This window comes from Leptinotarsa decemlineata, unplaced genomic scaffold (genome assembly GCF_025532065.1).
Source record: "Leptinotarsa decemlineata unplaced genomic scaffold, Ldec_3_MD MMD2_tig00000251_RagTag_RagTag, whole genome shotgun sequence".
NCBI classification, from domain to species: domain Eukaryota; kingdom Metazoa; phylum Arthropoda; class Insecta; order Coleoptera; family Chrysomelidae; genus Leptinotarsa; species Leptinotarsa decemlineata.
The window spans coordinates 9639879-9659522 of NW_027412547.1; the positions used below are offsets into that span (position 1 = coordinate 9639879).

General features: G+C 33.9%; 1 protein-coding gene across 1 annotated transcript in view; it reads right to left on the reverse strand.

Moving 5' to 3' along the window:
* The window catches only part of cue (Low-density lipoprotein receptor repeat domain-containing protein cueball), a 60809-nt gene extending 41413 nt beyond the window's left edge, over nucleotides 1-19396 (reverse strand). The window contains exon 1 of the mRNA XM_074173661.1: nucleotides 19190-19396. Coding sequence (XP_074029762.1) covers nucleotides 19190-19262 — 73 coding nt within the window. The 5' untranslated portion in view covers nucleotides 19263-19396. The remainder of the gene's footprint in view (nucleotides 1-19189) is intronic.
* Between the last annotated feature and the right edge of the window lie 248 nt (nucleotides 19397-19644).

The following is a 19644-nucleotide window of genomic DNA, read 5'->3' on the forward strand; positions in this document are numbered from 1 at the left end:
TTGCGCTTGAATATTCATCATTTTATGGGAATATTGAATAAAAATTATGTACTGAAATGAGTGTATTAGTAATGCTGCAGTAGTTTCGTCCTTGTAATGAATAGTTATCAAAGCAAATCATTATAAAAAGTAAAATGAAGCAATTCAGATTTATCAATTTATTACGACTTATGTATTTATGATATTTGTTTTTCATTTGGTAGACGTATTTGATGGAATTATTTGAAGATTTTTCATAAGCAGATAGAAGAACCTTTTGAAGCTTTCACTGTAAATCCTTTTTCTACTTTATCTACTTGAAGAAGATGAAACACACGACATAAAAAACGCTAAATTGACTTTTCAAGAGAAAACCTATGATACAAAAGGAAATTTTATCTTTAACACGTCCAACAATTTACATGTGGACATACTCAAAGTCAATTATTGACCATAATGGTTGATCATGGAAAATGGAATCCATGAACATTGAAAAAAATGTCAAGATTTTGATAATTTTAATAAGGAAGTTACAACCAACTATAGGAATTGACTAAGGAAGATTTAAATTGCAAATACATATATCTGAAAAGTTATCGAAACTCGCAGGTCCAACTCCACACTGAAAGACGGCATTCGTCTTACACAATTGTACAGAGTGGGCCAAATTGGACACTTTTAAAGGAAAACCTCTGTTTTCAAACTAGATAGATGACAAGATGACAACTGATGACTGTCGATTATGAGTTACAGCATATTTTTCGAAAATGTGCGTTTTCGACAAGTTGCTGTAACTTTTTTTCTGTTAAAAATTTCTTGTTTCAATGAAAACATAGAGTTCAATGGTGTGAAAAAACTTTTTATTTCAAATGAGATATCAATTGTTATTGATGAAAAAGTATTTTTTATAATGAGACACCTTGTTTATTCCTGCATATTTCAATAGAGCTTAAAATTACCTATTCAAAAATGTACCACACTTGATGTTCTGCTAAAGTCATCTTTGAAATACAGCTTCAGGTTTTTTCATGTAGCCTTTGAAACACACACTTTGATCAAGTAGACGTTAGTTTGAAGGTGGCTGACAATGTTTCGAGGTGTATTTCATCAGTTCGGACTTCCATAAATTGATTTGATAACCGTGAAAAAATAAAAAAAGATTAACTGAAAATAACAATTTTATTAAACAAAAAACTGAAATTACATAGAAATAACATACAACAACCAAACAAATGAAAATTGAAATATTAATAAAAGCTGAAAAAATTGAAAAATTAAAAATATCAGTTATCACCAGAAAACGATTGTGGATATTAACAATCGAAACGTTATGACATAACTTGGTTTGGAATCTTTTAATTTTAATTTTTTTATTTTTTGTGAATAATATTTTTAATTTTTCATTTTTTTTCAGCTTTTATTAATATTTCAATTTTTATTTGTTTGGTTGTTGTTGTATATTATTTCTTTGTAATTTCAGATTTTTGTTTAATAAAATTGTTATTTTCGGTTATTTATTTTTTATTTTTTCAGGGTTATCAAATCAATGTATATTATATTGGACAATGGAAGTCCGAACTGACGAAACTGATCAAGTAGACTTTGGATAAGGCGGCGATAAAACAGAAAGAAACTGTTCAGTAGTAGCAGCTATCAAATGTTGAGAAAGCTTTTTACAGCAGTAATTAAAACACATACTCTCAATAAAACTGATAACGATTTATACTATATTATAGTAATAAATGAAACTTCAACAATAATAATAATAATATAGAACAAACAACGAAATATATTTCTTCAGAGATGTTGAAAATGTCTACCAGCTTCTCCTAGACAGAGGCGAAACCTTTTCTGAACGTTTTTTGCCGAATTAATTAGTTCAATAGGAGTGAGAGAAGCAAAACTTTGCATCACTGCCGCTTCCAATTCGTAACTAGAATTGGTCGTCAATTCAAAAATGAGATCTTTCAACCTTCCCCAGAGGTAAAAGTCCGTTGGCGTTAGGTCCGGTTACCTAACCGGCCAACAATTGGGTCCTTGGTTGGCATTCCAATTATTACCAAAAATTCCAGCCAAAAAATTGGTGAAAAATGCATATTTTCGAAAAACATGCTCTAACTCAGAAACGATGATGGATAACGATATACGGTTTTCACCATTAGGTTTGTCATAAAATTTGATTCTCAGACACAGTCATCAGTTTTCATATAGTTTGAGAACAGGAGTTTCTCTTTAAAAATGTCTAATTTGGCATAAAAAAATTAATGTTTCAATTCAAGTATGTTCTAATGACGTTAGTGTATTTGGAAGTTTTAGACAGTTTAATAAATATATATTTGAAGATATAATATGTGTTTTTCTTAATCAAAAGAAGACCAGCAAATAAAAAACTAAGATGCAAATTGAAGCAAATAGCCATAATGAGGGTCAACTTTTGTATGAAACTAGAAAGTAAAGGCATATTTCCACCAAACGGACAAAACCACAATGAAACAGCAACTGTGTCGATTTCGACAAAACAAAAACTCGAGTTGTCAAAATAAGAAACATTTTGAAGACTGAGTCGCGAGCGACTGTTTTTGCCAACAGCGAATTACCCGTCGCGTCGGCAGGCGGAAAGATCAAAAAATTTTCGTGTTTTGTCTCTGTTTTTGTAGAGTTTAGCTATGTGAAAACGGTGGGAGGTAACAACAAGTTACTATTCAGTTCGCAATTTTCTTTTAATGTGTGACCCCATGTGACATTATCATTTCATTTACAGTGATGAGTATAAATTTCGATGATCCCAGTTTTTCCTTCATTTTCATGTCATTATTTATCAAATATGCCATAATTTTATCCGTTCTCAACAATGATCTCATCCAGTATGTTGGGTTTTTAGCTTTCGCTCCTTTCGCTCGAAAGATTCCATTATAAGGAACCGCATACCTTTAAAAAAACATCGTCTAAAAAAGGAATGATGACAAAATTTTCGTGTAGTGGAAATGACAGAAAACATTTTTCAACAAAACACGCGACTCACACTAGTTTTTGACTGTTTGGTAAAATTCGAGTTCAGAGTTTGTTTTCGAAATTAATACAAGTTTTCTGTTTCTGTTCTTGAAAACAAAACTTGTCGCCAGCGTGTTCGATTGGTGTAAATCCGCCTTAACTTTGTTCTCACAAATAGTTTACTCAATGAAAAAAGTAAAATTCATTTCTCACCCATAATGTTGTTATAGAACCAAAATAGTTTTGAGTTTATATGTGGAAAGGACATAGTGGCTCCATCTTCCACAGAAAAGGTTAACTCATTATTACTCATATAAATGAACATAAACAAAACTGTAAGTGTATTATGACGTTGTAAGCTTCGTCTACGAGCCACTAGGTGGGGGGAACAAGATGTTTTGTCATAAAGTCTGTCGTGTGTACATCAAGAGTGCAATTCTTATTACTGCTGTCACTTTTGCAACCTGTGATGAGGTAGTATTCGGGAATTAGTAAATTATACTCTGTTTTTGAGGATCACCTTTCCACCGCAAGCTATGCAAGACCAACCCAAAATTTTCACATGACAATTGACATTGGACATATTCTACAAAATTTTTAATGAAAGAGATTTTTACCACAATGTAACAAAGTTCTCAGTTTTACAAAATCGAATAATTTAAATCGGTGTATATCTTTTTCAAGTGTATTCAACACTTGGAATGCACTTGTTTTGTTTAAATTCATATTTATTCATTAATTGATGTACTAAAATATATAAATGTTGGGATGTTTGAATACTTTAACCTCACTTCTTGTTAAGTAGCACATGTAACTTGTTGAATATGTTTTATATATTTTTTACATCAAATCTCCTAAGCTTTAACAAAAAAAGTCCTAATCACGTTCATTTTCTGCAAAAATAATGTCGAGGATTAACCCTTTGCTACAAAATATATTAGAAAAAACTTAAAAACTAGTTGTGGAGTAAATAGTTAAAAATCGTGTTTTAACCTATGCAAATTCCTATGACTCCTGAAGTGGAAAATGCCAATTCTTATGAAAATTGTAGTGTTTTGGCATGTCCTTCAACTCTCCAAAATTAGTCAAAATCCATATGATGAAATTGGCCGATTATTGATGAAAATACATAACGTATTCAAAAAACACTTTGTTGTGAGATTTTCACTGGACAGTTCACAAAATCGTACAATAGTTTCCTCAGACGTGTACCAAAATGCTATTTTCTCAACAATAAAGATATGGGGTGAAAGTGAGACACATTTCTTTATTTGTATTATCTGATAGGCATGTAAAATGATATATTTGAACTAATGCGTTTCGAAAGTGACTTTTATTATAAATCAGTTCTGATACTCAGGTTATTGTCAATGAACACTTTTTTCAAAGTTTTCACCGTAAAATTTAAAAAAAGTCAAGACATTATTGAATAAACATTTCATGGCTCACGGCCGTATATATGACTTTTAATTTTTTTCTTCGAAAACCAAAAACGATACAACAAAAACTCACGAGACTAGAACGTTGTATTTGCAATTGTTTAATCTGATGATGATATCCAACTTAAAAAAAACTAATGGTACAGAACACCGCATCGCTACTGAAATAACTATTTACATAATTACTGCTATCATTACGTTATTCGAATAAGAAAGCGATTGAGGACCTTTCTTTCACGGGATGAATCACCCCCAAAATCAAAAACATCACGTGAGTTACACCCTATATACAGGATGTGCCATATAAAACTCCGCGGGCAAATATCTGAAAAATGAGAGAGAATATCCATATTTCGTGAAGGCAGATGATTTTGATGTCAAAGGGACCTCTTATTCGCGAAGAGATCCAGCAATAAGCGTCATCCATTAGGGCGTCGCGACACCGACGTCAATTATTTTAAATGGTAACCTAGACTTTCCGATTCGTTTTTGGATTCTGCATTAAATTCTTAATTCAGCCTTATAGCACACTTGTAGCTTTCCTTGAATACTGATGAAAAAAGGCAATTTTATTGCATATTAAAAAGAGGGCTATGAATAAGTCAAAATGAATGCAATAATACGAGTTTAATAAAATGAATCCATCAGTTATGATTTCATTGTCTGTTCAATTTTATCTAGTTGCGTATTTCTGTACAAATTAAAATAAATGTTTCAAATTACCAAAAAATATGTTACTTTGACAATAACTCGACTAGATAACGAAATCAATTAGTGATAACAAGAATCATTTCAGTGTTCGAACTGCCTCCCTTCACGTAGAATACACATATTCCATCTTTTTAGTAATTCCCGATTCGTGACAGCTAAAAGCGTCTCTCGCGTTATGGAAGCACAAACATTTGTGATACTATTTTTCAAATCCTCTACATTTTGTGGACGTCGCATATAAACTAAGTCTTTGATATATCCCACAAAAAGAAGTCTAGTGGAGTAATATCTGGACTTCGAGCTGGCCATGGTATTCGACCCTTATTTCCAATCCATTTCTCATTAAAAGTATCATCCAAATAGTGGGTAACTATTCTATTATTATGTGGAGGTGCCCAATCTTGTTGAAACCACATATTCAGTCGAGTTTGTATTAGTAAATTATCCAAAAGATTCGACAACATGTTGTAAAAAAACCAAGTACTTCTCCCCATTGAGAATTCCTTCGAAAAAATGAGGTCCTATCAAATAACCATCAATGATTCCGCACCAAACATTAACCACCCATACAGACTGAAATCTCGTTTCTTGCATCCAATGAAGGTTCACGTCAGACCAATAGTGACAATTATGTTCATTATACCGTTGTCATAGAAACGGCTTTCATCACTCCATAATATTTTTTTCAATACGGGTGAACAACCATGCAATGAAGTTCAATCTTCTATCAGCATCTCCTGAATATGGGAATATATTTTAGTTATTAAAAATGAAACATGAATATTATTACCTGGATGTGGATCCTCATCAGTAGCCATTTTTGGTTTTTTTCGCTTCCGTTCATTAAAGCATACATATCGTGCCAAAGATTTGGCTAAGCCAGCGAATATTTTGTCTGACGGTAATTTTCTGTCAGGATACCGATTAGCGTATATTCTCACTGCTTCTTTTGAATTCCTTCTTGCTTCGCCATAAATACATATATCCAACTTTTCTGCATTTGAAAATTGAACCATTTTTCAATTTTACGAAAAACCAACACAAAACTGAATACACTTTCGTCATATTCGACAGTTCTTCTGACAGATCGATAAATACATTATTGCATTTATTTTGACTAATTCATGGCCCTCTTTATAATACACAATAAAATTGTCTTTTTTCATCAGTATTCAAGAAAAACTACAAGTGTTTTATATGGCTGAACTCAGAATTTAATGCAGAATTCAAAATCCAATTGAAAATACTGGGTTACCTTTTAAAAAAGTTGGCGTCGCGACGCCCTAACGGATGACGCCTAGTGCTAGATCTCTACGTAAATAAGAGGACCCGTTGACACCAAAATTATCTGCTTTCTTAGATATTTGCCCGCGGAGTTTTATATGGGACACCCTGTATACACAATAATGTGTATGAACATAAAGTTCTAGAAAGAATATCAAAATATTATTCAATTATAACTCTATACCTATAACAAGCAATAATAATCATCGTAGTTGATTTAAATAACAAAATTATTCTTCAGAATACCGAATTTTATTTCTAGCGAAGAAAATAAGTGGTGGCATATGCAAAATTATTCGGCGAAGATAGTCAATATCACAACGAATTCCATACTGTCCAAAACATGTTGATGTATATACTCTTTTGCAAAATCGTAATCGTTCTCTATCAAGTTACCGGCTATCACTGACGTAAGTAGTAAGTCATAATGGTCAGTGTTTTGATAAAAGTAAATGATTAATGTTATCATTATTTTATTTTATTTATTTCAGAGAAATAAACATTTTAGCTGACTATATTTTATTCAAAAAATACAAAACTTTCCAAATCGGTAAAAACTCTAGCATACAACCACTTTTCATACAAACATTAATTAGTTAACTTAATTTCCTGAATAAAATTAATAAATATATGCTGGAATTGGCCGATACTTGATGAAAATTCGAAACGTATTCAGAAAACACTTCATTGTGAGATTTTCACTAAACAGTTTTACAAAAACGCAACATATGTTTCGGCATACAATGGCTTCTTCGGGCGAGTCTTTATTAACTTCACCAAGTTACTATACTATTTAGTATTCGGGAAAGAAAGTTTTTGGCTGTCTACTTCTCCATCTTGATACAAAAAATGTAGGATCTTCCAAAGAAAGGAACAAAGCAATCAATTTCAAAAATTAACTCTATACTTGTATAGATCATGCAAAGAAGTAACTTTCAGAAACAAACTGGAAAAAAAGCCCTCTCCAAACAGCTAGTTTCACATAAATATTGGAATACACGTAAATAAAAATACTTTGGAAACAAATACTTTTTTCTATTTTCTTTTATTTTTCTATTCCTTTTGTATTCCATACATTCGCAATGGAATCGAAACAGATGTCATTCACAGGATTCCTACACAATATAATTAGCGAAAGAAGTAAAATTACATGGAACACTGTCATTCCCACTGGTAGACATTCGATGTTTCGCCGTAAAACATTTGCCTATCGGCTGTTTAGTACCAAATACAAAAACATTATATTCGTTACGTACTGCCATATGACTAGGTCATAGATACAAAGTTTGAATCCTTCTGTCCTTAACCATAATGATCCTGAGCAAGAAATGGCGATGACTCCCCTTTGGGAAATGCCATCTATGGAATAAATATAATTTATTTTTGATATTCCTGATTCATATATTTTCTCGTTATCTCATAGATGGCGTCTTAATAAGAATTGTCACTATCTCGCCTTCTTTCTAAGGTTTGTTATCGTCGCGGGGGTAAAAAATTCAATGGTCACATCTATGATTGGTCCTTGTGTCACTACCGCAAATTAAACCAGCGTTGTCTGGTATTCATCTAGTATCCAGATTCCTAAATGGAAGTCCGCGAGGTAAACTTTCCTGTCAGATGGTACGAGTGAAATTATGCCACACTATGAAAACCTGATTTAGATAGCAGCGGAGCAGAGATAGAATATTTGCTCTGCTGTTTCATTATTTTCCAAGCACGCACTGTCTTCCCACAGTCCAAGTTTCTTTATATGATGATTCAGACGACAATGACCTGGAAGTCATTCGGTTAGACAACGTAAGTCATCCATGATGCAATATAACAATTGTTAGGTATATACTTCGAATAATGCACACATTTCTTGAAAAGAATCAATCCTGGTAGGTTTTGCCAGAAGTGTGAAACTCTTCTCGTAGTCCAGTAGATTTCAACCACTTGCAACACTCCCGTTTACAATGAAGTCAGCAGCTTCCTCACCCTCCAGACCAGTGAGGCCAGCAACCCAACCAGAGACAATTTTTCAGTCTTCCTATACAAAAAGTTTATTTTGGTAGTTCGCTAGTAACTTGTAGGTTGCTGGGTGAGAGCTAAGTGCTTTCAGAACCGATTTTTATAAGTATATATATATGGTGTCTTCCAATCTCTCCACATACAAATCAATGATGTATATTTTAGCGATGGGTCCTGGGCAAGCTACCTCTGTCTTGGGTTTGCAACTGTATACACCTGCACCATAACCTGAAAGTGTTTTTGATACATCGATGAACCCACAGCTGTCTGCTCTTGATATTCCGTCCTCTCGGAGGACGTAGGTCGTGGTTGGCTTTTAGATTCATCAAGTCGGAGACTATTTCCCATGATGTAACTACCGATGTCATCTTCATAATCTAAGTTGGAAGCTACCTCCCCTACCCTTTCGGCGTGATATTCGTCAGGGCAGGCGAAGAACATTTTACTGACCGTTTGCGACGACATGAAGGTCATTAGACATCCATACCGCCTATGGCGGAGCACCTTTTCCTGACTTGGGTATTTGCTGAAGTAGTTATTCACACACTAACGGAGAAAGTGAAAGCCTCACTCGACTGAGTGTCGGGGCCTTCTGTACCGTCAGTGGTCGTCGCATAATCTATAATTTCCTTAACCAACAGATTATCGTGGCTTTCCGCATTATCTCAAACTCACCAGTTTCTCAACAGCTTGTATTTGAAGCTGCCTTGGAAGGAAGCCTCAAATTTTTGCGAATGGCTTCTTTTGCACGAACCATGTCATTCTCCAATTTAGAGATATCAGTCGGTGGGGTTTGTCCCCAGACGTTTGGAACGTATATGATGACAGGCTTAAATATCGTGTTTTGGATCAATCCCTCATTTGTAAGGTCGAGCTTAGACTTACTATCGAGGGGAACAGACTGTGAACCCGTGCCTAGATGTACGGGGACTAAATAAGTCTGCAGTGGATCATATGACCCAGGTACTTGACCCGCGGATTCTTCCAATCCAGATACCAGCGTTCGAGGGCGTCCACTTATGGTTGCATGTGGTCGACTTCAAGCTCATGACACATAGAAGAGGCGAGGAGAACTGTATCATTGGCGTATAGGAAGACTTTCACACGCTCGGGTCTCGGGAAGCCGATGGTGTACAAGGTATACAGCGTGGGAGAGAGCACGCGAGGAATACTATGACTTTCAAAGTCTGCACAATTATGTAGCCTCTTTCTCCACAGAAGGTAGATGTAGAAGTATTTCCTTGCCGCTGACATCGTAGCGCAAAAGGCAACGGAGATAGACATGCTTCCACACACAAGAGAGCTTCGCGCCGCTTGCTGTAAAGCTATTGGCCGCCAGGAAATTGCTTTGTCATTAGTGACAGTCTGGTTTTGTGGAAAATATTTTTCACCTTCGCTCCAAATGCACACTTAAAAAAATAGCAGGTATAATAAGACAGTTAACAGTGAGTTTCACCGCCGTTCAATTATATGTTTCAGTTTTCAATAACTTCAATAACTTTTCAATAAATGAACTTTAAACGTTCAAGCCAGTCTCGTTTAAAGTTAATTTCTTCAGATTTGTTTACTGTCAGTCTTCAAGCATAGCCCACTGACTAATAAGAAAGTTTCTCTTCCTTATTCGAAGGAATCGGGCAAATTACGGATATGCAGTCGGTTAGTACCTCGTCCACTAGATGGAGTGACATTTTGTTGTTTCGCTCCAACTTAGGAAGAGGAATGAAATACTCTGAAAAAATTCCGATTTTCAATTATGGAATATCATTGACTTTAGGTCGATGATGGTCACTACCTTGCACTGATTAGTGGGTAATGAGCCCGAAACCGGTCTGCAAGTGTGCCCGTTCCAAAATTGAAAGTCGACTCTTTCAGTTGTATTACCAATTGCATATGCAGGAAATTTTCTGTGCAGATTCCTGCACTGGCGCCTGTCGGATATAATCCAACGCCCTTCGTGGTATTAGCCTGGTATTAGCCAGGGGAGTAGTTGTTTTCTGATAGGCTTCAGTCCATAACCTACTGTGTAGGTATATTCGAGACTGGCTTGAACGTTTAAAGTTCATTTCTTCAGATTTGTTTACTGCCAGTCTTCAAGCATAGCCCACTGACTAATAAGAATGTACGTAAATAGTCAAAAACAAACCTTATGAACGCAAGACGCGATTTGATGCGGGATTACCAAAACCTTTAGATGTTCATCTAATAAAATCATAAAAAAAGCAATATACGACTGTTACAAAAGCAATGAGATTCCTACAATTGAAATCATAAGGAAGAAATTGAATACTTCTGGCCATAACGTGAGCTGCTGTGACAAAACTCTTCAGAATTGGATAAAGAAACTAGGATTTATATTTAAAATACTAAACAAGCAGTTATGGAAAGCAGAAGAATAGTGGAATTGCGTAACAAATACTTAGAACAAATAACTAAATATATACAAGAACAACGGCAAATTTTCTATTTGGACGAAACTTAGTATGACACTCACGACACAGTTACGAAAGGGTGGACTGATGGTTCTAGAATCTGTACGCCTAACAAGCCTGCAAACAAAAGATCATTGTGAATTGCGGAGGAAGTAAAGGATGGGTCCCGAATTCTTTGAAATTAGGTGGAAAAAAACTTGAGGACTACAATGTTGACTATCATAAGAACATGGAAGCTAATATTTTTGAGGAATGGTTTGAAAACATATTGATCCCAAATTTGGATGCGAATACTGTAATAGTTCTTGACAACGCTTTCTATCATTCGCGACACCTCGTCAAAGTACCGAATAAAAATTCGAGGAAAGATGAGATACAAAGTTTTTTAATGGATAACAATTTGTATTTTGAAGATAACTATACCAAAAATCAACTACTTGAAGTTTTACAGACAAAAACATTTGAAAAAGTGTATGCCCTTGAGACTATTGCTGAAAAGTATGGACACACCATATTGAGACTTTCCCCCTATTTTTGTGTTTTCAATCCCATCGAGTTGATTTGAGGAAAATTGAAACAAAGCATCAGGCATAAAAATAATTTTCCAAAATTTGATAAGAAGGTGATAGAGCTAGTTAAAGAAGAAGTATCTAATATTACCGAAGAAGACTGGCAGAAAAGGATTAAAAAAGTAATTCAGTTGGAAAAGACTTTATGGAGATTGGGCACTTTCATATCAATGGTGGAGATAAATTCATTATTGATTTAAATGACGACAGTGATAGTGAAACGGAGAATATGGAAGCGGAATTATCAGAAGAAGTTAGTGAAGTGTTTTTGAAGCTATCGATTATATATATATATATATATATATATATATATATATATATATATATATATATATATATATATATATATATATATATGTGTGAGTAAGTAGTTAGGTTAGGTTAAGTCACAAGTGAGTGGGTCTATTCGACCCTCCACCGCAACCCGCAAGGGTTTATTGTGGTTCACACCTATTCAAATGCGAGTAAAAAGTATTCAGATGTATTTTCAATCATCACTCTGCTATTTGAATCCCTACGTTCCCACTCATCTGAATAAACGAAATATTTATATATTTATATATAATTATATTATATATATATATATATATATATATATATATATATATATATATATATATATATATATATATATATATATATATATATACATATAATATAGTTATTGAATAACAAAATTAGTTAGCTCCCTATTTTATTAAAGGGGAACTGCTGGAAGGAAGGGGCACTATATCGTTTACTTGAACTATACCATGAACACTTCGACACTGAGGATGCCAAATTGTTTGACGAAACGAGATCGAGAAACGGTTTGGCGGTTTCTTGTTAAATTTACCTGTTGCCTCAATGGCAAAATAGGTTCATTAATCATGAACAAGCCGACTATCACCTACACCACGTAAGCTGCCACGTTATGCGTTTACGGTACCTTCGTTAAACAGCTGACTGCGGTTGAATGGTTTTCACTACTTCCACCGCTAGTAGTACGTTACGACCTCACATTATACAACTATAACACTCAATTCACGTGGTTTCTTGTGACGTCAATTTTGAACTGGAGAATTCTAAACCACGGGAGTTTCTCTATTCGCAAATATCAAAAAGAGTCTTGATAGATGAGCGATACTCAACTTTCTACAACATAGGAGGCTGGTTTGCCCTTAAATGATGAGGTATCTGCATGACATTTGGCGTCATGTCATGCTACGGCAATTTTTTTCTAGAGAGGCAATACAGATACAGCACCAAAGCAGCTCCGCCACGCTGGAACCCGCTTTGAAAATAATCTACTTTTTTTAGCCTACTTCACCTACAAACGATACTAATAAATGTAGTGATGTTCTTTTTTTTGTAGTCTTATCGGTTACTGAGAAAGCACTATTGACATTATTCTAACTATGAAGGACGAATAATAATGTGCCAAAAAGTTCTGAAATAGGTTCTAAATTGATTGTAGTTCATTGTAGTACCAACACAATATCAATTTATTTTATATCCTTTTGAAGTATAGCAAAAAAGCTACGATAACAAGACTTCAAATCATAAAATAACAATTGTCCTCAAACTACTAACGATGAAGTTGATTGTAGCAGAAATTAGATGTTTGTAGTTACCATTAAACACATCAAAAATGAATGAAATAAAATCGAGTATTTTCCAACTGCATTTGTAGTGAATCAAAAACAAAATTTTAACTACAAACGATGCTGATGAATGTAATAGAGTTCATTTTCTTGTAATCTCATCAGTTACTGAGAAAGCACTATTGATACTATTCAAACTACGACATACGACTAACAATGCGCAAGAAAGATGTGTTTAATGGTAACTGCAAACATCTAATTTCAGCTACAATCAACTTCATCGTTTGTAGTTTGAGGACAATTGTTATTTTATGATTTGAAGTATTGTTATCGTAGGTTTTTTTGCTATACTTCAAAAGAATATAAAATAATTTGATATTGTGTTGGTACTACAATAAACTACAATCAATTTAGAACCTATTTCAAAACTTTTTAGGGCATTATTAATATTGTATTTCGTAGTTTGAATGATATCAATAGTGCTTTCTCAGTAACTGATGAGACTACCAAAAAATGAACTCTACTACATTCATCACCATCGTTTGTGGTTAAAATTGTGTTCTTGATTCACTAAAATGCACTTGAAAAATACTACAAACATCTAATTTCAGCTACAATCAACTTCATCGTTTGTAGTTTGAGGACAATTGTTATTTTATGATTTGTAGTCTTGTTATAGTAGCGTTTTTGCTATAGTTCAAAAGAATATAAAATATAGTGATATTTTGTTGTTACTACAATAAACTACAATCCATTTAGAACCTATTTCAGAACTTTTTGGCACATTATTACTCGTCCTTCGTAGTTAGAATAATATCTCAGTAACCGATAAGACTACAAAATAATGAACATTACTACATTTATAAATATCGTTTGTAGGTGAAGTAGACTAAAAAAAGTAGATTTTTTTCAAAGCGGGTTCCAGCGTGACGGAGCTCACCAAAGCCAGGGTATCAAGAAAGGTTACTAGAACATCTATTATAACAGATTAACAGAATACGGATGCTGTTATGTATTCCAGATACAAAAAGGTTGTAACTTGATTGGAAAATACACGAAAGGCTTCCTTTGTAATGAGGGCAACAATTTTAATTTTCTTTGTTTCAAACTTCATATCTGAAATTTCACAGAGGGAATTAGAGGTAAAAGTTAATTTATCAAAGATCAATATCAAATCGATATACATCACAAGACCAATTATAATTACAAATTATGTTTTAATTTATGTCGGTTGGATAAAGAAAATGGATAGTCTTTATAATTTCACCAGATTATACATATTTTTTTATATGCCAAATTTTATAAATTCAAGTTACTGACAAATTAGATATTTTTTTTCAAAAACCTAACCTATCAAATGCAGTAGTTTTTTGCCCTTTCTACATTTGTATTTATTATTAAATCTAATATTCTGATTATTTTATAGATCTGTAGATGCACTTTTTCTAAGCACCAGAAATGCAATACTCTTTTCGACGCGCGTTTCACCAACAAGTTATCGTCTTCAGGAAATGAAGAAAAGTAATTTCTGACTGTAAAACTGGTCTCTATTCATATCTAATAGGGTACCTATACTTTCATTTTCCGATAGTAGATGTTTCGTGTTGTTTAAAAAGAGTTTTAATGGCTGCTTAGTCTAATAAAGAAGAGTACAGTCCTGGTGTTTGGAAAACTGTCTGTTTGGATTCATTATACGCCAGAGGTTCCAGTTTTGCATTTTATTACTTCAGAGGAATTTTGTTAATTAAATGTATTACCTAGCAAAAAATAGAGGCAAAGCTACCTAACCATAGGTCCAGAGCCGTATTAGGGTATGTCAGGCGCCTTGGGCACATACCAATTTGATGTTTTGTTGGAAAGTAATTGGAAGTAGTTGGAAATATTAACTAATTATAATCGCCTGCGGTGCAATTGTTACTAACAAAAACGTGCAAACAAAAAAGCCTGAAATACATGACACATAAATTTGTATTTTTTAATCAAATGAAATCAAATGTTGTTCGCCACTGTATTAAACCGAGTTCAACGTTGCGTTTTTTGGATTACCTACTTATTTTGTAGAAATTCATCTTGAATATAGAATAAAGAAAATATCTTTTGGGTCTAATTTCTACTTAGTTTAATACTTGTTATGACCGGTTTCGGTTTATAAACCATTTTCAAGTAACTAATACATCAAGTCAAGACAAGTATTTGCATATACACTGATAAGGTCAGGTACCTTTGATGTGTACCTGAAATAACAAATGTTACCTGAATATAATCAATACTAATACTACAATAACTAATTCCTTATATCGGCTAAAATCCGATACATACGATACAGGGTGTAACATAAGTACGTTAAAATATTCAAGTGACGTATTTCTGAGACAATTGAAATTGAATTTTTATGTTCGCTTTTTCAAAATAACTCTTGCAAAAAATTCAGTATACGGGGTGTTTTGACGTGGGAAATAATAATTACGTATTAATTTTCATGTAACATCTACGGGGCGCTGCGTACGCTGTCATTATTTACTTCAAATTGCCTTGACTTTTTTGACAGTAAAGTTTTGGTACTTTTCACGAAAAAACCTAATTCCCACACCTTTTCCAAGTAAAAAAGGTACACTTTCTCAACAACGCTGGAGGTGATCGTTTTCGAGATATTTCCAATTTTCTATTACGATGCATATTACTTTATAGCCAAATTTGATTTCATTAATTTTTGTCACTCTCCGCTTGCAAAATAAGTTAATTAAATCGAGTAGGCTATAAAAGTTTGTTTGTAAAAATAGAAGTTCGCTGTCACATTTTTAACTATTAATTGACAAATTCACTTTACGAATGCCAAAATGGCTGATATGGTTTTTGCATACGGCTTGGCTGACGGAAATTCAAGCGAGGCCAGACGCATCTATCAGGAAAGGTATCCCCAACGCGTGACTCCTTGTGCAGCGACATTTGCGGATCTTTTCCGGCGACTTTCCGAATCTGGAAGCTTTGAAACAAATTCTGCAGTAGGACGGCCACGGACTACAAGAATTGTAGAATTGGAGGAGTCGGTTCTCGAAGAAATTAGTGAACATCCAGAGACGAGTTCGAGAAAAATTATTCAAACTTTAAATGTAAGTCACATGACAGTTTACATAATTTTAAAGGAACAGCAATTATATCCTTATCATATTCAGCGTGTCCAGGCACTTACGCTACGTGATTTCCAATCACGTATCGAATTTGCTCAATGGCTTCAAAGAAAAGTCGAACAACATCCGCAAATTTTTTCGAAAATCCTCTTCACAGATGAGGCTAATTTTTCAAGAAATGATATCATGAACTTCCATAACAACCACATCTGGGCGGAAGATAACCCACATGCGATAACGCAAACTCATTTCCAAGACAGATTTTCTTTTAATGTAAGTATGGATAGGCATAATTGGGGATTATTTAATTGAGCCCTATTTTCTCCCATTACGTTTGAATGGAGATTCTTACTTACATTTTTTGGAACACCAGCTTCCCCAAGTAATGGAAGATGTTCCCATTGGTCTCCGGAATCACTCTTGGTTTATGCACGATGGAGCTCCTGCTCATTTTAGTGTGATAGCAAGAAATTTTTTAGACGTAGCATATCCCTAACGATGGATAGTAAGAGGAGCATTGACCCCCGAGGTCATCGGACCTCAATCCCGTCGATTTTTTTTGGGGACACCTAAAATCACTAGTTTATGCTAGCCCCATTGAAAACGAGAAAATGTTGAGGGATCGCATCATAGCTTGCTGCGAAACGATAAGAAACACTCCGGTCATTTTTCAACGTGTGCGGAATTATTTGATGAGGAGAGCAGAAGCTTGTATTACTGTTGGGGGGTCGTCACTTTGAACAGTTGTTGTAATAGTTGTTTCGTTCAATTTTTATATGTTTATTTTCCTAATAAATAACAGTACTTCTCCGAATTGTTTTTTTACAAACCCCGAAATATAGCACTTTCTAATTGAATAATTAAACGTGACAATTTTTTTAATTTGGATTGAATAAGCAGTTCGATAATGCTCAGTTTAGAAGAAGTCTGTATGGGTATTCTGCGTATGAAGTTTGATGAAAATAACTAAAATTGTAAAAAACTTATGACAAAAACCTACCATGTTTTAAAAAATTTCAACAATCTGTATTTCGATAACAAATCATTCTTCGTTAAACATTTCATGGGAAAAAGTTGATTATTTTGATCCACCACATTCTTAGTTTTTGTAATGTTATCAACAACTTCACTTACCGCCCTAGGAGCTAAGTAATATGCATCGATATAGAAAATTATAAATATCTCGAAAACGATCATCTCCAGCGTTGTTGAGGAGATGTACCTTTTTTACTTGGAAAAGGTGTGGGAATTAGGTTTTTTCATGAAAAGTACCAATAGTTCACTGTCAAAAAAGTTAGGGCAATTTGAAATAAATAATGACAGCGTACGCAGCGCCCTCTAGATGTTACATGAAAATTAATACGAAATTATGATTTCCCACGTCAAAAAAACCCCAGGTAACGAATTTCGTGCAAATAACTTATTTTGCAAGAGTTATTTTCAAAAACCGATCAAAAAAATTCAATTTCAACACCCCGTATCTCCAAAACGAAGCATTTTCGGACACTAGTTCATATAGCCTTTTTTTCTTAAAATTGTCTTATTAATACGTCACTTGAATATTTTAACGTACTTATGTACGTTAAAATATGGACATCCACAAGAAAACAAAGAAAATAAAGGAAGGGGTAAATTTGTTGTAAGCATTGGAAATAAATTGTACAAAAACCCAATTTCAAAATATGAAAAAAAAAACAATTTCTCAGAGTTAAATAACGTTAGTTTATTCACCGATGTTTAATGCGCATTCATAGTATATTGTCAACCGATGATAGTAATTATAAATGTTCTAAATGCAGTAGCAAGTTTACTGCTGTATGCGCAGACATCGGCATCGATAAATAAACTTACTTGCTATATGTTTCATTTATTTTGCTGACTTATTACTAATGTTGATATTTTAGTTTCGTAAGAAAAAGGAAATACATTCAGTATCTTGGGGGGCCGATACCAAGTTGTTCAGTGATCAGTGTGATCATCAAAAAATACCTCATAAATTTTTATTTCTATTAAGATGGTTTGCATTATTTTATTTCAAGGCGGTGAATAGCACGTAGAAACGGTGAAACCATGTTAATTTTTAGCTATTACGAGTTTGGAATTTTGGGGGCTATCGTTCATTGGGGACGTCAGTTGGTTAAGGGAAAAACCCACATATTAATCATAATTTGAAACGTTTCTCAAATTCTGACAAATAGCATGGCTTGACACTTTTGTGTCATGCAAAACCGAGTGTAAAAAATATTTTCTGAGTTATTTATGGCTTCTGATCACCTTCTGACGACCTTATATATAAGTTATTTAGAAGGTGTTTTAAATGCAGAGTGCCTTTTCTCAGAAATGTGATTTTCGGAACATACCTGAATTAATAAATATTAATTACAGGGGACAGGGATTACTGAATCGCAAATTTACAATTTTGCATATTCTCTAAGGATGATCTTTTGAAAAATACAAACATTGATTTTCTTACAAAGCAATCAGCTAACTTTATTATTTGCCTGAGGTAGTTATTTGAATATGTTAATGAAACTGAATAATGGTATTTGTAAATTATGAATATATATGTATTCCAACCCAATCACTTTGTTCAAGAATTTAATAGTAAGTATTGAGGTGGATCGAAAACCACAAATAAACAATTTTAATCTCACAATGTTTCAAAATACTTAATAAATTAGATTTTCGAAAATGCCTATATGTTGAGAATTTGGCCATCCATGAATGAAATTCAAATTTGACTGACCCATTAGGTGAAGGTGAATTATTTGCAAATTCAAAGTCAAGTCTGACGAAAACTACTGTTCATTCAAAATTGTTTATTAGACCTTATTTTAATCACCTGTATGCTCTCACAGATAGCTGATTTTATCAGTAAAAGTACAATTCCACGTATAATGACATTATTATGGATGGAGTAATAGATAAACTTGATTACATAATATAGTACTACATAATTTTGTCGACAATTATAATAATAGCCGCATGGTATGGTCTACGTGACAGATCTAGAGCTCCTCATGGCGCGCGAAAAATCGAAATATGAAAATTAAATTTCTGGCTTACCCCAATCAAGTCTCTCGCTCCGAAGGCAATTAAACCGCATCAATAACAAAATCACAACGAGTTTAATAAACATTTTAACCAAGATCTTTTTTTCTTAATGTATAATTAGCCCACGAAGTTTCGATACCGACTCACATACACCTCTATCTGCGAGTACCGAGCCAAAGCTGAATACGCTCAAGATTTCCTTTCAATATAAAATAACAGAACGCGAATTGGTATCCTTGTTTAGCACGTGGATCTTCGTCTGCTTTTCGGCACAAATAATACAGGAGACAATGTTGAACTGAATAATTTTAACCATAACGCTCGGGTTATAAAGGTCTAAAATAGCAGCAGACATCACCATCGATGTGTACCGTCAAGGGACAGCAAGTAATGCCATCTCTACACAACACAATTGGCAGTGGCGTAGAGGGAAAGAGGAAGTGATGGTGTAGCATTGAGTTTTCAAA